General features: G+C 51.0%; 1 protein-coding gene across 1 annotated transcript; it reads right to left on the bottom strand.

Moving 5' to 3' along the window:
* Positions 1 to 863: 863 nt before the first annotated feature.
* Positions 864 to 11,980, bottom strand: C18H19orf85 (chromosome 18 C19orf85 homolog). Its single transcript, XM_075537814.1, has 2 exons — positions 11,808 to 11,980; positions 864 to 1,329 (listed from the first exon to the last, which is right to left on the bottom strand). Exons 1-2 carry the CDS (start codon positions 11,978 to 11,980, stop codon positions 864 to 866), a joined length of 639 nt encoding a protein of 212 aa, XP_075393929.1.
* Between the last annotated feature and the right edge of the window lie 3,490 nt (positions 11,981 to 15,470).

Below are 15,470 nucleotides of genomic sequence, written 5' to 3'. Positions count from 1 at the left end.
TCACCTCAAGCAGTGTTGTACAATGGCTACCACAACCAGTTTCAAAACATTTCCTTTCTTCTTGGACTTTTTGAAATTTGCTCCCCTCCCTCCTGCCCTCTCCCCCCACCCCTTATTTTATTTTTTCCTATAGTAGTTTTTTTTTCTTTTTGCCAAGCCAATATATCCATTCAGGTACAATTTGTTACTTAATCCCATTGAGTGGAGTTAGGCAGTCATCAACGCCCTCAGCTCCCTATCCTCCCCCCACCCCGCCCCCTTCCCACACCCTCAGGGAACCGTTACTCCTGTTACTGTTTCCGAAGGGTTATCTCTCTTGGCTTTCAGTACCGAACAATCTTAAATACACAAATGAACATATGCAAATCTAACATGATTAATGAGGTAAACACATAAAAAACAGTAAGGGGAGGAAATCTTAAAGAACTAGAGGATAGTTATGTGTTTCATCAGTGCTGTACCGCACCCTGGGTTTATCTTCCCTTCCGTGTGGCCCTTCTGAGAGAGACTGAAGGGCCTTCTCTTTGTTGGGAAGGAGTGAGCGGGAGCCAGACACGTGGCAGAGACTGGCTGGGCTTCCAGGAAGCTGGAGCCATAGAGGCCATGGGGCTGGTGCTGAAAAAGGAAGGGAGGAAGGAGGAAGGAGGAAGGAAGGAAAGAAGGAAGGAAGGAAGGAAGGAAGGAAGGGAGGAAGGAAGGAAGGATGGAAGGAAGGAAAGAAAAAAAAGAAGAGGGGTCCTGGGAAAGGCGGAGCTCCCTAGAGCAGAGTGGGGGTGCCTGACCTGGTTGGTTCTCCCAGGGTGGGGTGGCAGGAAGGGAAGGGATAGGATGGGGGTTCCCTGTGGCTGGGTTGTGATGTCCTGTCACTGGAAGCAACCCCCGCAGCCCTCAGGGACCCCCTGAGGATCCCAGACACAAGGCATCTCCCACTCCCAATCTGGACCCAGAATTTCATCCATTCCACCCAGGGCATGCTGGGTCGGGGGCAAGGACTGGCCCAGAGCGGGATTGGGCAGGTCTGAGCCCAGCAGGGTAGTGGCGGCAGTGGGCAGCAGCCAAGAAGAGGGGTCAGACATCACAGGGGGACACTCCGGGGTGAGCGCGATGTCTTGGAAGAGGTCCAGGGTGGACGCGTCCAGGGCTTCCAGGCGCAGGCTGGGGACAGCTCGGTGGGACATCTCGATGGGGGCCACAGCGCAGGCCACCCCCAGGAAGGGGGAAGGGGGTGGTGGGGGTGGCCTCTGGGGCAGGGGTCTCTGGGGAGGCGCCTCCTGGGACAGGATGGACAAGGCCAGGTGCTGGGTGGCCGCTTCGATCTTGGCAAACTGTCTGTGAAGAGAGAGGGATGTTAGCTGGCTGGCCAGGAAGCAAGGTCAGGCCCCAACCTGGCCACCCCCACAGCCTGCTCTCCTTTCCCTAGTTGTCTCCTGCCCCATGTCCCTCCCCCAGGTTGTGGGCAATGGAGAACCGGGAAGAGAGTGCATGCAGACAAATTCTCTACGCTCATATTTAAGGAGTCTGATGGAGGGAGGCTGACTTAGTTTATTGTGCCAACCTGGCCCATAAACACATGTGGGGTTAACTGAAGGGCGGAGAGATAAATGGCTCTGTGAGCCTCGCCTTTCGAGTTCTCAGGTCTCTTGCTTTGTGATTGTCAGACCAGAGTGCAGCTGCCTTAGCCAGTTCCTGCTTCAGCTGGCAAGGCTCACTTCCTGCAAGACATCCCTGAGGAAAAGCCTCATGGACCTACTCTGATGCCGCCCTGGGTGCTGGAGCAGCCCTATGGAGAACCCCGCCAGCACTGAGATGCTTACACACTCACTGATTCAGCTTTCCTCCTGCAGTTGGCATCATAGTGTGTGTTTTGTGAGATGGAGGAGGGATTTGTGGATTGGTGTCTGACATATGGGCTAATGGGTTGATGTTGGAGTTGTGGGTTTGGGCAGCACTGGGTTGGGATGTTTTCTTGCTGCGCACTCACCCTTTATATAAAACTCTCTCTTGTACATAGGAGTTTCTGTGGATTTGTTTCTCTAAAGTACCCAGACTCACATAGAGGCTTTCATGTTCTTGAGTTGAAGATGAATCCCAGTCACGTTCTCCTAAGTAAAAGTTATCCTCCCCGATGTCCTTCCACAATAATGCCAATCTTAAGGTGCTGCTTGCAAGCACATGGTTGCTACTGCCCCTTGAAGGCGATCTGCCTGAAGGCTGTCTGCCATCAAGCGAGATCAGACACACACACTCTAAGTGCGGCCCTCTCCTTTCTGATAAGATCATAGATGGTTTCCCTGGAGAAGAACTCTGCCACCCTGAGGTCCAGCTAGTTCAGGGATGACCAAGGTTAGGCCGCCAGCTTAACTCTAAAACCCTCCCACCTTATTCCGTATGTACCTTCCCGTTGCCTGTTTGGTCCTGGCTGGTGCCCTGCCTGTGACATGTGTGTACGATGTGCTTTGCATGCCTGGGATCGTATAAGCCTGTGAGAGAATTCATTCACGTGCTCTCTCTCTGGATCCTGCCATCTGAAGGGGGTGAGCCCTTGCATGTCGTGTGTGACATTTCTTTCATTTACTCTTCAATTATACAGTCACCCCTCAAGGCCCAGTTCTTGTGGAGACTGGTCCCTGACACGCAACCATTCTCTCGGGCTTGCTGGTTGCATTTATTGGACCTCATTTCTCAGTATTGAGAAGCAACTGATTCAGATCCACCAAAAACCAAACCCTAACACACTGGGGCCAGAGAGGAACAGCCGGGATGCCCTGAAGAAGTGAGGATGGGGAGACTTGGTCTCACATACTTTGGACATGTTATCAGGAGACACCAGGCCCCGGAGAAAGACATCGTGCTTGGTGGTGGTTGTTAGGTGCCACTGAGTCAGTTCTGGCTGACAGTGATTGTGATAGGCAGGTTTATTGTGCCAACCTGGCCAATGGGAACATGTGGGATTAATCAGGTCTCAGTTTGATTGGAGGACAAAGAGGTAAAGGCTCTGCAAGGCCTGTTCCCTCCTCTCTTGCTCTCTGGCGATCAGAGTGTGCTGCTGCTTTGGCTAGTTCTTTGCCTCAACCTGTGAGCTACACTACCTGTGGGTCAGGCCAACCCATCGATCATGTTGCTAGAACTTGAGGCTCCTTCGAGACCTGTTACACCACACTGCTGGTGCATACCTCTCTAGAGCTTGAGGCTGGTGGATCCTGTCACCTTGCGTTGGTTGCTTGCATTCTTATCCCATCTGGGCCTGCTTCCCTAAGCCCTGGAGCTATTGACTGTTGGTGACCCACCCTGCTTCTTGCTGCCTGAGGGCAGGCTCTGCTTGTATTGCCTGAGGGAAGACTCCACTGTCTGCTTCCTTGACCTTGGACCCAGCAGCCCTTGTGAGTTGGACTTCCTGTCTATTAACTCTTCCATGAAAGTGAGTTGACTGAATGCTCTGTACTGCTCCGTGGACTAATTAGCCATCATATTCTTTCTCACTGTATAAACCTATGTATGTATGTGTGTATATGTATATATAAATATATATATATATGATCATAAGTGTCCTGGTTTTGTTCTCTAGAGAACCCTGCCTAACACAGTGATCCTGTACAAACAGAACAAAACACTGCGTGGTACCGTGTCATCCTCACAATTGTTTCTGTGCCTGAGCCCATGGTGCAGCCCCAGTGTCAGTCCATCCCCTTGAGGGCCACCCTCTCCTTCGCAGCCCCTCCACTTTACCAAGCATGAAGTCCTTCTCCAGGGCCCGGTCTCTCCTGACCACATGTCCAAAGTACGTGAGACCAAGTCTCCCCATCCTTGCCTCTCAGGAGCACTCTGGCTGCCCTTCGTCCAATCTGTTTACTCTTTTGGCAGTCTGTGGTACATTATATGTGTGTCTAAACATAAATTATATAGATAGATAGAAATACATATATAGTGTGTACACACACATACTCCTTAAAAAAATTTTCCTGCACAAGATCTCTTTATTTATTTTCAAGCATTGTGATGTCGACCGTGGTTTCATCTTTCAGATCATCGATGTGGTGGGGTTGGGCCACCGTGGAGGACAGGAACTGCTCAGAGGTGCCCCCAGCCCCCTGTACTGCCACACCTACTGGGCCTTTGATCTCTAGGGAGCAGGGCCTGTTTGAGGTCATGGGGTGAGGGGGTGTGGGCAGGTCAGGGAGGAGCCAAGAAGGATGCACTGTGTGGAGGAGGTGCCAGGGGCAGGTGAGCAGCCAGTGGGAAGTTTTGACTGTGGGCTGTGATCCCACTCCCTCTGCTTCAAAGATCATTCCAGCTTCTGGGTAGGGAACTGGCAAATGGCCGCTGCTTCCTTTGGACTGGGGAGTGGGACTGAGGTCATGGCTGGCAGATACTCGGACATCGTAGTGGTGTGCGCAGGGGGTGTGGGCAGATGTGGAGACAGGGCAGTGAGGTTTGAGAGCCTGTCTTGCTGAGATGAGGGCTCAGGGGGGAGGGACAGACACAGAGATGTGGGGGGTGGGGTGTTGGGAAGAGAGGAGGTTGGAGGTGGGCTAGTGCTGACTGCTGGGATAGAGACTGGAGGCACCCTCAAGCCGATGGCCCTTATCTTCACCCTTCAGACTGGGAGCTGGGTTCATCCTGGAGGTTCAAGTTTCAGCCAAACAATAGGCTGGTGTACAAGCGGAGCAAGAACAATCCCCTCCAATTCCCCCCTGCTCCCCAGGCTCACAAAGCAAGATCAAAAAGAGATCAACTGTAAAGTTAGCAGGAAGCTATTTTGCTGAAGGACACTCTGTAGGCACAATGTGTCTGTTTGTGACGGATTACATCTTGTCCTTCCGGAGGAATCCATCAAGACGGAAGCACAGCCGAAAGCAGGAGAAGGAGGAGGGTGCTGTTACAGCCTGGGAACGGCAGTCAAGGTCACCAAGCAAACTGTGTCACCAGTGTGCTCAGGGACATTATCCCTCTGATCACGGTCCACACACGCACGATATGCTGACTCATAAAAACCAGACGGGATCCACAGAGACAGTGTGAACCCTGGCTTTCATGCCTGGAGATCATCTGTCCGCTTTGATCGGGAGCTGTCGTCACGCTAAACGAGGGCAGGGCAGCCCAACCAGGAGGGAACATTTGCCTCCAGCGTAAACCCATGGAAGCCCCCTGCCATCGCGTCCGTCCAACTCACAGCAGCCCCATTGGTCAGCGTAGAACTGCCCCAGAGGGCTTTCAACACTGCGATGTTCACTCTCAGGCTTGCACCACCGTCTCTGTGGCCACACGTCCCTCCCGCTGTCTCTTCCCCTCGCTAGCTCTCCCTTCTTACTTCTGACTGTTCTTGCTTGGCTCTCTTACAACCTTCCCTCGCCCTGCCCCCTTCACTCTCATTCCAATCTAAACACCAGGGTAGGTCGTTAACGCTAATAAAACTCGTTAATTGAAAACTGCCCCCCCTAAAAAAAAACCCTGTGATTTTCATGGATGCAGACAGCCTCAGCTTTCTCCCAAGGACCAGCTGGTGGGGTTGAACTGCTGGCCTTGCGGTTAGCAGTCGAGCATTTACCATTGTTCCACGAGGGCATGAGAGTCTTACAAATAGTATCTATCTGAACCGTCAATTCCCTGATAACACCACCAGGTCTCCTTAATTAAAGGGTAACCCCACCCCCCCCAAAAAAAAAAACTACTGCTATCTAGCTGACTCGCAGTGACCCTACAGGACAGGGGAGAGCTGTCCCCATGGGTTTCCAAGGCTGCAAACCTTTACAGGAGCAGACAGCCTCATCTTTCTCCAAAGGAGCGCCTGGGGGATTTGAACCGCTGATCTTTTGATTAGCAGCTCAAGGGGTAACCTCAGGAATCCACCAGGGATCCTCAAGACCTCACTATACACAGTCAGATTGCTGATCCAAAGATTAGCTGGGACCAGTAGGGAGCAGTGAGTTTATGTGAATGGCAGAGGGACAACTGAGAAAGCCGGGGGTGGTGGTGGGGGTGGGGGTGGTGGTGAACATGGCCACACAACTGGAAGAATGCCATCCATGTGTCACTGAATTGTGCATGCAGAACCTACATTGTGCATGTTTTTGCTGTGCCTATTCTCAAAATAAAAAGAAACAAAGGACTCACTGGTATTTTAACGCGAGGCTTGAGAGCGGCCCAATCATTGCCAGTAGAAGCAAGGGAAGCATATGTGTTGCATGTCAATCAATTCCTGGCATGGAGTAGAAAAGCAGGCAGTTGTGCCCTGCTCAAAGATGGCGCCTGCTGCACCCTCAAAGCAGGGCAGTCAGCCACAATTCTTGAGCAGGGCAGTCAGCTGCCAGGTTTGAGGGGAGCACCTGTGTTGTTTCCTTCTCAGTCCTAATCCTATGCACAAAAGAGTCAGCGATTTTGAGAAGTTTACCCTCCCATTGTTTCCTTCAGCTCTGACTACGGATGAGACAGTTGAGGGGACAGAGTTTTATGAATGAACGAAACAACTTGAAAGTGACCTAGGTCTCTGATCATGAGGTCTAGAGACGGTTGAATAGGAGTGGGTTTTGCCGTGGATATTTTAACCCGAAGGGAACTGAAATTAAAACTGATAACAATAATAATAGGAAGCGGATCAGGCACACACAGAGGGAGATGGGCACACGGAAACAGAAGCATCCTGACCCAAGCCCTGGTCATTTCAATGCCCTTATAGGCGTGAGGAAGCTGGACAATGAATACCGTAGACCGAAGAATTGTTTTTAGTGAAGAAGATTAAATGGACCATGGACTAGTACTGTGGGGGAAGCCAGTCCCCCACAACTAATCACAGGTTCAGTTAGTGCAGTTGTACGGTTGAGATATATAAAAATGATACTCAAGTCATAGAGCATGAGAGCTAGGAGAGAGAGTAAAATGAAGGAGTCAGACACATTTCATGGTAGCATGCTCACCTCCTGGATGGCCATGATCTCAGCAGCCAGGTCCATGTACAGCATGGGCTGAGAGGGCAGGAGAGGGTGCGATTTCTTGCTAACCAAGGCTTATATCTTCGGGGATTTGCATGCCTCCTAATTACAGGTAAAGACATACATCACGGGAAGGGGTTGTACAATAGGCACTATGAGCAATAGGAGGGGGATATACCATGGGCACAGGCATAACAGGAAGGGGATGAGCTGGGGGTGTGCACATAATAGGAAGGGGAGGGACTAGGGGTAGACATGTGACAAGATGGGCGGACCCTAGATTCATGATGGCAGCCTAACCTTGGTCACCCTTGAGGGGGCTTGACCTCCCCGGGGATGTCCTTCAGGGAAACATGCTACTGCCATCCTTATCAGACGGGAGTGGTCGTACTTGTTCTGTACAGTCTGATTGCTCTAGATGGCTGATAACCCTTAGGGGGAATAACCTCTGACGTCCTTCTGTTGGCCTCCAAGTGTATAGTCATTTCCCATGTGTAGTAAGAGCTAAGTTTGGCATATATTTGGGGGAGACAACTTGGGAGAAATCTTTCTGTTTCCCACACTGGCACCTTCAACAAACAAATCTGTGTTGGAGGACGTACAACCAGAATGAGTGCTCCTTGGAAGTGAGGCTGGTAAGACTTCGTCTTGCCTACGTTGGATATGTTTTCAGGAGAGCAGAGTATCCAGAGAAGAACATCATCCTCGGTGAAGTGGAAAGGCAGTGAAAAAGAGGAACATCCTCACTGGGATGAATTGGCACAGTGGCTGCAACCTGGGTTCAAGCGTCACCAAGATCGGGAGGATGGTGCCGGTCCAGGCAGTGTCTCGCTCTGTGGTGCATGGGGTCACTAAGAGTTGGAGCAGACGCAAGGACACTTCACGACAACATCGAAGGATCACCAACATCACTGGTGACTAGGAGCAGCTAGGAGAGAGGTAAGTGGGTTTGTCCGGGGAGACTAAAGGAACAAATTCATTGACACTCATATATGTGTAAGAGAAAACTTTATATCAAAGAGCAATTGTATATTAAGAAACTCCCCAGCCTGTGGAAAACAGAAAGATTTCTCCCAAGTGGTCTCCCCCAAATATATGCTATACCCAAGATGCTGCTTGCTACACATGGTAAATGACTGTACACTTGGAGGTCAATGAGAGTAGGTCAGAGGTTATTCTCCATGAGGGTATCCACAGCAACCAGACTGTATAGTCTGACTCACCCTAAGGAGGGCCCACTCCCTGCTGATATGGTTCCCTCGAAGGAGAGCCTGAAGGCAAGCCTGGGACCACTCCAGGATGACTAAGGTTAGGCTACTATGTTGAGTCTAGGGTCCACCCATCTTGCCACATATGTACCCCTATTCCCTCCCTTTACTATTACGTGTACATGCCTAGATCATCGCCTTTCTATTGCTTGTATTGCCTATGTTACAACCCCTGCCTAGATTGTTGTCTGTAATTAGAGGACTTGCATCCCCCCAAAGAGATATAAGCTTTGGTTATAAATAAAACCTCATGAGAGCTCTCTCCTGCCCTCTCATCTCCCACCTCCATGTGCACCATCAAGAGGGGCTGAGGTGAGCATGCTACCATGAAATGTATCTGACTCCTTTATTTTACTCTCGCTCTCCCATCTCTCTCTATTCTCCATGACTTTACTATAATCTTTATATATCTTCATTGTACAACTGTGCCTACCAAACCCGTGATTAGTTGGGGGGGGGGGCGGGCTGGCTACCCCTACACCAGCCCAGTCCAGATCAAGTCCATAAGTCCGATAGTAGCCCATATGTTCCATACGAGTCCATAAATTCCTCGTTAGACTCATGCAGCCATGCAATGATGCCTGCCAAATGCGGGAAGATCACAGGACAGTGGTTGGAAAGTCTTGTGGATCCAGTGGCAGTGGAAGCATCTCAGTGCTGGCAGGAGTCACCATGTGGCTTCTCTAGCTCCAGGGCCCTGGCTCCATCGGAGTTCCATATGGCTCGTCAACAGGAACGTGGAGCAGAGAGTGCGTGTGTCCTGCCTCTGAGGAGGAAGATAGGAGTTCCCAGAATCCTCAGGAGAAGGCCATGCCCACACAGAGGCCTCATTGGCTATGACCTGATTGACAGGATAGACTCCACCCCTTCACTCAAGTTGACAGGAGATGGTGTAACTGCCACAGTAAGGAAGCATTCTCCCTACAGCCTGGGGGAGAGGCTGGTCCTCCTGGCACTTTGATTGCAGACTTCAGGGCACCAGAAGTCAGGACACAATCCAGTTCTGTTGTTTGATGCCACATAGGGGGTGGTTCTTCGCCGGGTAGCCCTAAGAGACGAAGACACTACCACTGAAGCCAGTATGGTGGTCTCTGCACATCCCTTGGCAGAGCTGGCTATATTGGGGCTTTTACAGAGAGTCCCTGGTCGTCTGGGGTTGGGCATGTGAGTGGAGAGGACAGGGAAGCAGGAAAGCCGGGTGGCTGGCACTGCCTCAGAATCCAGACCAGGAGTGGGCAGGGAACCCAGACAGAGGTTGGAGATGGTGAAAGGACCCGGAGTGGTTGAGAGAGAGACTGAATTGTTAGAAGGACCGCTGAAGAGTCAGTTGTTGTCGGGTGCCAATGAGCCTGTCTACATCCTAGCAACCTGATGCACAACAGAATGAAATGTTGACTGGCCCGGCACCATCCTCACAATCACTGAAACGCTCGAGCCCCAATGGTTGCAGCCACGGCGTCCATCCATCTCATTGCGAGTCTTCCGCTTTTTCACTGCCCTCCACACCAAGGATGATGTCCTTCTCCTGAGACTTTTCTCTCCTGATAACATGTCCAAAGTATGTGAACTGAAGTCTTTCCATCTTCAAGATCATGGGACCAGATAGATATACGAATATATATATCATCCCACCATCATTATCACCACCATCATCAACACTATCATCATCCCACCACCGTCATCATGACCATCAATTAAAATGAGACTACCACCACCACCATTCTCATCAGCCTCCCCCCACCACCATCACCTCCACCATTCATCATCATCATCACCACCGATCCTAATCACCGCCTGTCAGAGGAAACCAGCCTCCAACAACTGAGGGGGCCAGTGGGCGCAATTGTCCAGCAATAATATATAAAGATTCTCGTAAAGTCATAGAGGATCGGAAAGGTAGGAGAGAGAACATAATAAAGGGCTCAGACACATTTGATGGCGGCATGCTCACCTCAGCCCCTCTTGATGGATCACGTGGAACTGGGAGAAGAGAGAGAGTCTTTACTATCTTGGGACATTTATAGGTAGCCTTAAGACATGCATACTCAGTAGTTACATGCCTCACAAGGTGGGTGGTATCTACAGTGAGGTCCCTGAGCTCACAGGTGAGGAAAACTAAGACTTGCATTGGGGAGAAGGTATGAAGGGGGTCTGGGTGACAGGGTGGGAAGAGAGAAAAGGATGTCTGCTTCTACAAGGAGACAGAATCCACCATGCGCTCACTTTAAGGCAGCACAGCTGTTAGGGGAGAATCTGTGGGAATGAATTTTAAAGCAGGATCATGTACTTGGACTTTACCTCTCACTTACCAAAGTGGAGGCTTTCCTACCGTGGAATACCAGCTTTCCAGATTCCCTCTGTGATAAATTAAGGAATATAGTCCTCATCATATTTCCCTCTGTGTTAGTTTCCCACAACCACCATCACCACCATCATCCTCATCCCCATCATCACCACCATCATCCAAGATTTCTCCCAAGTTTTCTCCCCCAAATATATGCCAAACCCAAGACACTGCTTGCTACACATAGTAAATGACTGTGCACTAGGAGGTCAATGAGAGTAGGTCAGAGGTTATTCTCCGTAAGGGTCTCTAGAGCAACCAGATTGTATAGTCTGACTCACCCAAAGTAGGGTACAACCCCTTCTGATATTGTTCCCTTGAAGGAGTGCCCAAAGGCAAGCCTGGGACCACTCGGGATGACTAAGGTTAAGCTACTATATTGAGTCTAGGGTCCACCCATCTTGCCACAGATGTACCCCTATTCCCTCCCTTTACTATTGCGTGTTCACCCCTAGGTCATCCCCCTCCTATTGCGTGTATTGCCTATGTTACAACCCCTTCCTAGGACATAGATTGTTATCTGTTATCAGAGGGCTTGCATGTCCCTAAAGATATATAAGCTTTAATTGGGAATAAAACCTCATGAGAGCTTTCTCCTGCCCTCTCGTCTCCCACCTCCATGTGCACCACCAAGAGGAGCTGAGGTGAGCATGCTACTATGAAATGTGTCTGACTCCTTTATTTTACTCTCTCTCTCCCATCTCTCCTATTTCTCTATGACTTTACTATAATCTTTAACTATCTTAACCATACAATTGTGCTTTCCCCCATCCCTGTCATCCCCACCCCCACAATCATCCCCACCCCTCTCCCCATCATCAACACTATTTCCACCATCAGCAACACCATCACCACCATGCAAGATACATCCTCATGATCTGACATCCGGGACTCAGACCTGTCCCCTCCAGAACGGGGGTGCACTTGCTGTGTAGGGTCACCCAGTTTGTGCCATTTTTGTTTGGCGACCCTAGAACCCAGTGCGACCACTGTGGCCTTGGCTGGGTCCATGTGGGTTGCGGTGTCCTCGTCCCGGTTGCTCACTGTGTATCTTCTGTCTACCCCGCAGGCAGCACGCAGGGCAGAGGCTGGCATGCAGAAGGTGCTCAATGAATGCATTCTGTGGGTTCGCCTCACCCTCTCCTGGGGTCCACTCCTTTCCGTTTTGTGGGACCTGGTCTTCCCAAACGGAGGCTTCTGCCTCTTCCCACCCCTTCCCTAATCCAAGGATCCCCCTGTCCCCCCACATCCAACTTCCATACCCCTCACCTGCAAATCTGGTTAAGCAGGAACCTCCTGTGGTTGGGTCTCCTCTTGGGGATCCGGCTTCTTCTAGGCTGCAGGACCCGCAGCATGTGGGCCGCCGCCCCGCTCACGAAGGCGCACAGCTCCTGGGGGCCGGGCTCTGAGACCCCTGGGGCTGCGGGCGCCCCGGGGTGCATGGCTGGGATGGTCGGAGGAGCTCCCCCTCACAAGGCACCAGCAGTCAGAAAGCACCCCTAATCCTAACAGGGAGAGAAGTCCACGGGGCTGGGGCTCGGGGCTGCGAAGGGAGAGAGAAGCGGAGCCAATGTGCAGGGCAGGTGATGCGGCCCTCCCAGAAGCTGCACACTTAAGCTTGAGGGGCCGCAGGTGGGGAGCCTATAAAGAGGAAGGTAAGGGGAGGGGGGCCCTTTTGAACGTTGCCCTCCCCATCCCAATTAGCACATAGTTGGACCTGGGATCCCTTCTGTGCCCGGAGGTGAGTGCTGCCTAGAAAACGCATCCCCGAGAAGACCAATTAAGGGGACAAAGGGCTTATTAAGGAAGCGAGGCCAGGAGCAGAGTCAACCGCAGCGATTAACGTGGAGGACGCTGGGGAGGGTGCAGCATGAACCCGGGCCAGAGGGGGAGGGTGTAAAGCCGGCTCTCCCATCTGCCTGCCTATCTCTTGTGCTATACCCAGATGCCCCAGTCTCTTAGGGGAAACTGAGGCTCAGAGAAGGGGCCCTGGTAGCACAGCGGTTACCGGTTGCGCTGCTAACCACAAGGTCAGCAGTTGGAAACCACCAGCAGCCCCGTGGGAGAATGACACGCGCAGAACCCACCCCCGAGGGCTCCGGTTTTCCCTCGTCCTATAGGGTCCCTCTGAGCCCGAATGAACCAGTGAGCTTGGTCTGGGTTTTTGGAGGCTCAGAGAGGGCATGACAGGGAGTGGTGTTGGGATTGGATTCTGGGGTGCACCCTCTAGCCCCTAGGGTTCGGAGGAGCAAGAAACAAAGAGGTGTGTGTGTATATACCTTCCGATGGGCGTGGCCTACCTGCTCAGGTGAGGCAGGGTGGAGTCCTGATGTCTGAGGACCACAGGCTGGCCAAGGGGGCACGGTTGCCCAGGAAGACTTTTGATACAGATCTGGGTTGGGGGTGGGGGTCCCTGATGTTACAGGAAGTGGAGAGGGAAGGCTGGGATGTGGAGGAGGGGCTGGGAAGCACCACCACCCTCCCCCCCCTCCCCTCTTCATAGAGTAACCAGGTCATGATGCTTCTTTATTGAAATGCTTTCTTTTTCTCTTTCTTCTTTGTAAAATGTTTTGTATGAGTCGGGATTTAATACATAGAGCATAGCATCCCATATTTCAGCCACATCGGGTAGAATTGTACAATTGGTACCACCATCCGTTTCCAAACAATCTTTTTTCTACACGGCCTCCTGGGCATCGTCTCCCTTTTGCCCACCACTGTACTCCCCTCCCCCCTTAATCTACTTGCTGAAACGATTTCTTGAAGCAAAATTCACTTTTCTTCTTAATTGGAGGGGAAAAAAACAGATAGCAAAATGGTGCCATATCCTGGTAGCCAAATTTGAGGAGAAAACAAACACACAACAAAACAAAACAGAAAACAACAAATGCCAAGGAGGACGTGAAAGGGGAGCCCTCCTGGCTTGGAGGTGGGGTGGCACAGTGGCTAGAGAAAGCAGTATGTGGAACCCTTAGATGAAAAGCCAGAGAGAGAGTGAGGTCTCCCCGTGGGAAAGACCTCGGTTCTTGGCTTCGCACGAGAGAGAATTCACATGGAAGCCTGCTTTGTGATCCAAGTGAGTTTTTATAGAGGACAGAAGATGTTTCCGGTTTACAGTCACTGACCATGGGCAACCTCATGGGACTGCACACCCACATGTGGTGGTCAGAGGCCAGAGAGAGAGGGATGGCTGCACAGCCTAGCGGAAGGCAGAGAAGTGGCTGAAGGGCTGGGCAGTCTCCAGGTTCCAGTACATGGGGTCTTTGGCTGGGAGGGGTGCTTGATGGTATTGGTTGACCCCTTTGACTGAATTAAGCCCACCTGGCCTTTTTTGGGTCCACTCAGTTTTACCACCCACCTGGCTTGGAGGTCTGAATTGGCGCATGCCCCTTAGACACCCCTGGTCTGTTACCTGACAAAAGCTCACTGCCATTGTGTCAATTCTGACTCACGGTGACACGGCAGGATGGGGTAGACCTGCCCCTGTGAGTTTCTGAGACTGTAATGCTTTATGGAAGTTGAAAGCCTCCTCTTTCTCCCTTGGACCAGCTGATGGTTTGGAACTGCTGACCTTACAGTGAGCAGCTCAACATGCAGCCACTACAACACCAGAGTTCTTGCCTTAAAAGAGAATAAATAGAAATACCTATGGCCCTGCCATCTGTCTACTCAGTAGATGCCCTGTAACAGTTACATAATCTGGTGTCCACTTAAGACTATTAAGAGTGAAGGGGTGGAGTTTAGCCTGTCAATCAGGTCACAGCTTGATGACCTCACTTGGAGGCACTAGGGAGATAAATAGCTCGCTAGAGGTTGGACACAGAGACACTCCCTGCGAGACATTCCTGTGCACAAGCCACATGGAGACACACTCATGGAGCCAGAGCCCTGGAGCTGGAGGAGTCATGTGGAGACCCACAGCAGTGCTGAGAGCCTTCCACCGCCGCTGGATCTGCAAGTCTTTCCACCCTCTGGCCTGTGATCTTCCTGCATTCAGCATTATTGCATGGCTCTGTGAGCCTAAGGAGGAATTTATGGACAAGTATTGGGCAAATGGGTCACTATCGGACTTAAGGACTTGATCTGGACTGGACTGAAATGTTTCTCAATATACAATTGCTCTTTTATATAAAACTCTTTCTCATACACATATTCGTGTCCATGAATTTGTTTCTTTAGTCAAACATGGACTAACACATGCCCCAAAGAAATACAAACCCAAACACGAATAGACGTATGCACACTCATGTGTACAATAGCACTTATCTATGATAGAAAACCCCCATCTGTGGAGCGATGGGAATGCAAACACACTATGGAATAGGATGCAGCTCTAAAACACAACACGAGCCTGTCAAGCACCTCGTGGTGTGGGCAAATGTGGGAGCCGTCACGCTCAGCAAAGTCAGTCGATCTCACAAATCCCCCCTACTGGATGACACCAGCATTCTTTTCTGTAGACACAGCTGCCAAAATAAAGAACAGAGAAGCACCAAAAGCTGTTCATCTTACGCCGTGAGGAGGAAAGATCTGACCATTGAAAATAGAGTCACACGCACTTTGAGATGATGGGCGTTCAGGTAGTTGGTGGGCTTGGTCCCTGTGGTGGCAGCTAGGCTTCCAAGTATTTGACTTTAGCAGTGGCTCAGAGGGAGATAGACGAGGTTGTCCGCTCCCGTAAAGAGTTGACGCTGTGGAAACACATAGGGGCCAGTTCTACCCTGTCCTATAAAGTCCTATGATTCGGAATCGACTTGATGGCAGTGAGTTGTTTTGGGTTGGTTCGTTTGTTTCCATCTAAGGACTCGCCATACTGCTTTCCGTAGTGGTGGTACCATCCCACCTGCAATGTATGAGAGCTCCAATCTGTTACAGCATTTGTTATTATCATTGGGTCACTATGTATGGCGGCTACATAATCTCCAGTCAACT

This window comes from Tenrec ecaudatus, chromosome 18, assembly GCF_050624435.1.
Source record: "Tenrec ecaudatus isolate mTenEca1 chromosome 18, mTenEca1.hap1, whole genome shotgun sequence".
Classification (NCBI taxonomy): Eukaryota; Metazoa; Chordata; class Mammalia; order Afrosoricida; family Tenrecidae; genus Tenrec; species Tenrec ecaudatus.
This window is presented reverse-complemented; position numbering and strand designations above follow the sequence as displayed.